The sequence below is a fragment of the Arachis hypogaea genome, chromosome 6 (assembly GCF_003086295.3).
Source record: "Arachis hypogaea cultivar Tifrunner chromosome 6, arahy.Tifrunner.gnm2.J5K5, whole genome shotgun sequence".
In the NCBI taxonomy this organism is placed as follows: domain Eukaryota; kingdom Viridiplantae; phylum Streptophyta; class Magnoliopsida; order Fabales; family Fabaceae; genus Arachis; species Arachis hypogaea.
In genome coordinates, this window is record NC_092041.1 from 108,940,304 (window position 1) to 108,947,274 (window position 6,971).

At 31.0% G+C, this 6,971-nt stretch overlaps 1 protein-coding gene across 1 annotated transcript; it reads left to right on the plus strand.

Annotated features, from left to right (window-relative positions):
* Positions 1 to 263: 263 nt before the first annotated feature.
* On the plus strand, positions 264 to 3,537 carry LOC112755577 (protein NRT1/ PTR FAMILY 1.2). The gene is made up of 4 exons (XM_025803756.3): positions 264 to 488; positions 580 to 797; positions 1,451 to 1,992; positions 2,434 to 3,537. Exons 1-4 carry the CDS (start codon positions 365 to 367, stop codon positions 3,311 to 3,313), a joined length of 1,764 nt encoding a protein of 587 aa, XP_025659541.1. The 5' UTR covers positions 264 to 364; the 3' UTR covers positions 3,314 to 3,537.
* Positions 3,538 to 6,971: the final 3,434 nt, after the last annotated feature.

The following is a 6,971-nucleotide window of genomic DNA, read 5'->3' on the forward strand; positions in this document are numbered from 1 at the left end:
CAAGTTAATTATTGATACTCACTCAAGAATATTATTTCAGTCATCATTCCATAATAATTAATGAGAAAGTTTAGGGTAAACATTTTTATAAAAATTTGGACAGTGATTAATTCTACACTATTAAATATAATCTAACACCATTAAATCTATACCATTAAATATAATCTAATATCATTAAAAATGCTAATAATAACTAATTAATAACTATAAATCACAAAAACAACTCCCTATCACTGCTTATAATTAACATCCATTTTTTTCTTCAAAGTTCTAATCATACACGTGCATTTCATTTATTTGAGATCATAAAAAATAAAAATCTCAATCTGCCAACGTCCAAACCAGCGAGTAAGAAGAAGAAGAGATGGAACACTCTGAAGATGCATCATCTGAGAATAGTAATTCGATGATGGAAAATGCGGTCTCTTCTTCTTCTTCCTCTTCTAAACTCAGAAAAGGTGGCTTGAGAACCATGCCTTTCATCATAGGTACTTCTAATAACTACCATCATCTTATGAAGAGTCCCATTCAATTTTCTTCTGTCTTTTTCTTAACTCCTTATTTGCTTTTTGTTTTCAGTAAACGAGTGTTTGGAGAAGGTAGCAAGCTATGGAATCATGCCGAACATGATATTGTACTTGATAAATGAATATAAACTGGCTGCTGCTGAGGCTACAAATGTAATTTACACTTGGTCAGCCATGTCCAACGTCTTAGCTATCTTTGGTGCTTTCCTCTCTGATTCTTATTTGGGTCGCTTTCGCGTCATCTTCATTGGTTCTATCTCAAGCCTTCTTGTAAGTTCCTTGCATCTTATCTTCAAATGTGGTACAAAAGTTTAAACTGTTCGTTAGAGACAGAGATAAACGATTTGTTATAGAATTAGTCTTAACAAGCTCATTCTTACTAGAGCCAAATCCTTAAATAGAGCTCAGATTCACGACAGATTAGTCTTTAACCTGTTGGGTTAGGTGATACTGCAAGAAATAGAAAAAAAGTTAATAAACATAAAGATAAATTAGTTCCTAAGGTGTTTTGATAATACTGACAAGGCTTATTAGCAATAACAAAGTTTATCAAATACCATTAGAGTAGCTCAAGATTCAGACTCTTGCTTACTATAATTGTTCAAGATCCTTTAATAATTTTACAATAATGGAATAATTGGTTTGTTGGAACTGCAACTAGAGAACAAATGGACCTTTTTCATTGTTTGGAAAACATTAGGGGCTCTGTAAATGTAAACGGATTAAGAAAGGTGAAGGACTGATTCAATTCTGAGTGAAAACATAATTATCCATTAGTTAATTAAACATTTTTAGTTTTTACTTAGATTGGTTATGCTCCATCGGTTTGTAATTGTTGCACAACTTTAAGAGTATAGCTCATTGTCAGTGGATTTTGTACCTTTGCATTGCTGCTTTAATGTTTCTTGTATGCCAAACTATAGGGAATAGCTAGTTTATGGTTAACTGCCATGATCCCATCGCTACGACCTTGCGAAGCACTCGTCCAAATCTGCAACTCTGCTTCAGCAGCACAGCTAGCAGTTCTGTTTCTTGCTTTAGGACTAATTTCTATTGGAGCCGGTTGTGTCAGACCTTGTTCCATAGCCTTTGGAGCGGATCAACTCGCAATCAAAGAAAACTCGAACAATGAGAGGCTCTTGGATAGCTACTTTAATTGGTATTATACCTCAATAGGAGTTTCAACTATCATTGCATTGAGTGTAATTGTTTACATTCAAGAAAACCTGGGATGGAAAATTGGCTTTGGAGTGCCTGCAGGACTAATGTTCATATCTGCTCTCAGTTTCATCATCGGTTCGCCGTTGTATATTAAAGTTAAACCAAGGAGCAGCTTACTTACTAGCTTTATTCAAGTGGCTGTCGTCGCCATGAAGAATCGGAAACTCTCTGTTCCTGATTCAAACTTTGATCAGTATTATCAAGGCAATGATAAAGAGCTGGTGTTTCCAACAGATAGCCTAAGGTACTTTACTGATAATTTTTTCCTTCATAATTTCTCTTCTTTTCATTTCACAGTTTAACTTTTTTCATTATATATTGGTTAATGAAATCTTTTGCTAACATCTTCAAAGGCAATTTGTTAGTGCCTTAAGTAAAGGTTCATTTTGACTTTTGAGATTGCAGCCAAATTCAAATTAGTCCTCAATATTTCAAAAATAGCAATTCAGTCCTTGAAGTTAAACTTTCTAATTTATGTCCAAGATAAAGAATCAAAGCCAATCCCACAAACCGCAACTTTAGGGACTAAATTGCTAGTTTTCGAATCTCAAGGACCAGAATGAACATTTACTCATTTGATCTCCTTTTGCAACATTTTACTTTTGTAAGAATGCATAGTAATTTTGTAATTTAGTACTTGTCCTAAATTTGAACAAACCATGATCATATTATTATTCCTTTCCAGGTTTTTGAACAAAGCTTGCATAATAAGAAACCCAGAGAATGACTTAAACCCAGATGGTTCAATCAAAGATCCATGGAGCCTATGCTCCGTAGGACAGGTCGAATCGCTGAAATCGTTGCTTCGAGTCCTTCCCATGTGGACCACCGGCATCTTCATGATGGTTTCCGTGAGCTCCTTCTCCACTCTCCAAGCAAACACCATGGACAGAAGGTTATTTGGTAATTTCAAGATTCCAGCAGGATCCTTCAATGTTGTCATGATAATCACTTTATCTATAGTCATTCCAATATACGACCGAATCATGGTACCTTTACTAGCAAGATTCACAGGGCGGCCTAGAGGATTCAGTTGTAAAGTCCGAATGGGGATCGGATTGTTATTCATTTGTGTAGCCAAAGCAACTTCGGCCGTGGTCGAAACCATGAGAAGAAATACAGCCATTGAAGAAGGGTTTGCAGACCAACCGGATGCCATAATTGGAATGTCAGCTTTATGGCTTGTGCCGGAGTTTGTTCTGCTTGGATTCGCCGAGGCCTTCTACCCGGTCAGCCTGGTCGAGTTTTTCTACTCTTATTTCCCAAAAACCATGTCTAGTTTTGCAATGGCTTTGTTCACACTTGATCTAGCTGCTGCTGATTTAGCTGGCAGCATTTTGGTGAGCATTGTGGATAGTGTTTCCAGTATGGGAGGGAATGAGAGTTGGTTATCAACCAACATTAACAAGGGTCATTTGAATTACTATTATGCCCTGCTAACTTGCTTGGGATTGATTAACTACCTCTACTTTCTTGCTGTTTGTTGGGCTTATGGAACTTCTCCTGGTCCAAGAGCCAAGGAAGATAATGAACAATTTGATTATAGAGAGTTACCTTCTTCTTAGCTTAATTCATGTAGCACAACAAATAGGTATTTATAGTTGCACCCACTTGAGTTTAAAGAGTTTGTAAGTTTCATGGTGGAAAGAGGAAAACATAATTGATAGATATAGAGAAGCTATTATATTATATTGTAGAGGGAAATGTCAAATGTAGTATTCACAAGATTTGTATAAATCTTTGTGTATTTTTACACAGATATGGGAGGTAAAACAGAAATTATGTGCTACTCATATATCTTCAATTCTGCTTAGCTCCCTGTGACTCTGTTCATATCAATAATAAATAAAGGGCAACCCGGTGCACAAGCGTCCCGCATTTAACGCAGGGTCCGGGAAAGGGCCGCAACCAAGGTTGTAATGTACGCAGCCTAACCTGATAATTATATCAGTGGCTGTTTCCACGGCTTGAACCCGTGACCTCAGGAGACAACTCATCCGCTACTCCGAGGCTCCCCTTCGTTCATATCAATAATAAATGCAGTTATAAAATAAGGGAGCTACTCAAATGAAGATGCAAAAAACATCTTTTTATGAAGATGCTTTGTATAAAAGTGTGATTTATTGATTTGGCCACACTTCAAATAAAAACAACACTTTTATAACATATCAAAATCTAACCCTACACTCCATCATCTAAGGGTCAAAAAGAAAAATCATCACATGAAGACAATTATAATATCTTCATGGGAGTACCCACCATAAAATAATACTATCAATAATAACTTTGTAACTTACTTCTTTATTTACATTAATAACTGACGAATGCATTCCAATTATTTTCTTAGTCCACATGAAAAGTCAAAAGTGGAAACTAATTTAAATATGAATAGGGAGAATAGTGATGGTGCCATTAGAGCTGAAGAAGATTATTGATCTCATATCATTGCTTCTTCAATACGTCTTGTACTTATGCTTATTATGCTGACGATTATGCTTTGAACTCAAAACAAATCCTACACCTTGTTGAATTAAGTATACAACAATCAAAACCACACCCAATTCAATATCATCCTTTGCCATTTTCAAATGCTCCAACATGATGGACGATGAAAATTCGTGCAAATCAAAGATGATCATCGAGGAAAGTGCGAGCGACAAGGCGGCAAAGAGAACCAACAAGATGGTGGAGATGACTAAGAGAAGAACGCAGCAAATGAGTGAGGCATGGACAAGGGTGAGAAGAATGAGATCTATGTTTGGTAACATATTATTAATGTGCTACTACTAATAATAATAATAATGTGATGATTTTGATGATGTTTGGTTGCATTGTTAAAAAAGGAGGAGATGAGAAGGGAAATTAATAAGTAAACTCATCAAATATTCTATACTTCCAATTGCATTTAACCACTTATGAACTCTTTGTACAAACAAATTTTGAAGGGAAAAAAATTGGGTGGGATTCCCTTCCTCAACATAGTATCACATATTACATGGTTAAGTAAAGAAAAAGGCACCATGTTGTATACATGCAAGGAAGGAATGAAATATTCCATTGATCATATAAAATTCAGGGTGTATTGTAATTTGACCCCTTAATTTTTTGGTTATGTGCACTTTAGCCTCTCACCTTTAAGAAAATGCAAATCAATCTCCTAGATATTTTCAAAAACAAAACTATTGTATTTATACTAAAGTACCACGTTACGATCAAATTAACTATTATCTATTTCTGTATAAATACGTATATTATTTTACTTATTTTTAATATATATTTTATATTTTAATATTTTTTTATAAATGAGTAATTGATTTTTTATGTATACATGGAATAATTTTTTAAAAAATACTTATTTTTTATTAATTGTTAATAAAAATAAAAAATTTAGATTACTAAATCGACATATTTTTTTTTTAAAAAAAGTTCATCAAAAGATAAGTTGCCCATAATAACTAAAAGTTTAAAAGAGCAATAGAATACGTACAGTGCAATTATTTTAGGAGATTAATTTGTATTTTTGTTAAGTTTAGAATTAAAAGTCTATATAACCAGAAGCTGAGGGGTAAAGTGCAATTAACCATAAAGTCTATTGGTTGATTTGACAAGACATAAACCGGCTTCGAACCTGCGCAAGCATAGCCCTTTAATTAGTAACCTCCATAGAACTTTTGTTTTCCTTTACACTCTTATTTCCAACTTCAGTTTACTTTAGTATCTTTGAACCGCAATTTCTTACTTTATTATTACAACATTAAAATCAAATGCTTATGACTTACGAGTCATTCATTCTTAGGAAAAACGCATTATTATTATTATTATTATTATTATTATTATTATTATTATTATTGTGGAGAAAGCTGATTCCACTTGTACTCAAGTTTTATAACATAAACTTTATTGAAGAAAATGATTGAGTCTGACAAGTTTAGGAATGATTCCTTACTTGTTAATTGCTGCTTCTAGTAACCTTGTAAACACAATTTTTTGGGTCTGTCAATCAGGGACGGACTCAGGGGGAGTATTAGCCTTGAACTCCCCAACAAATTTTAAAAGTTCATATATTATTATAATAGATGTATTATATAGAGTAAAATTTAATGGTATAGTGATAGTAAAAAGAGTTATTATTTTTTATGTATTAGGATTTAAATTTTTTACGTATATTTATATTATTGGTATTTTTTATTTAATTTAAAATTTTTTACATTTTTTAAAGATTAATTTTAACATTTATAATTATATAAAAAATATTTTAATATTATTTATGATAATATTATTTTTTCTAATTTTAGTTAGTTGTTTATTTTTTATTATTTTTTAATTAATTTTTATTTTTATTATTATATAAAAATACTTTAATATATTTTAAATTCACATAACAAAATTATTAGTATAATTAATTTATATTATTTTATATTATATTTTTTAATAATATAAAATATAAAAATATAACTTACTATCATATAAATACTTAATAAAATAAATTAATTAACAAAATATTTTAAAATATATAATTTTATATTTTATTAAATGTAAAATTATAAAAAATTATAAAAAATTATAAAAATTGAGATAATTTTTTTATTTGACAAGTATTTATTAATTTTTTAATTAAAAAATTAATTATAATTATATCTATTATTAAATATATAACATTGTATTTAATTATATAAGATTTTAATTTTCGACCTTCCACTCTTAGATTTCTGGATTCACAATGGCTCCATGCTGTCTATAAAGTATGGATATTATTATTATTTAATGATCCACAAATCTTCACATTTATGGCCCATCCGATCCGATGTCCAATCCATCTGTTAAACGTGTTTGTAATGCAACAAAAAAAATTTTGGTCTCAACTAAAATATGTTTTACCTAACAATACATTCAAAAATAATCAGTTAGTTGGGTGGTCAGCTTAATTAAGAGTTGGATTTAAATTCTATCTTATTTATGTAACAATTTATTAATTAGTGATATTTTTAAATAGAGTTCAGATAAAATATTATTTTTATACTAAAATTAACTATTAAAATTAGTAATTATATATTTTGTATTTTTATGTGTAATTTAATTAATTTTTAATTTATATTTTATACTGATAATTGTGATTGATTTTTATGTACATCTAACATGATTGTAATCAATTTTAAAAAGAAATTAACTTATTCATTCACTTAACCAAAAAAACATCGTGTCTAATAGATTAAATTGAGAAAG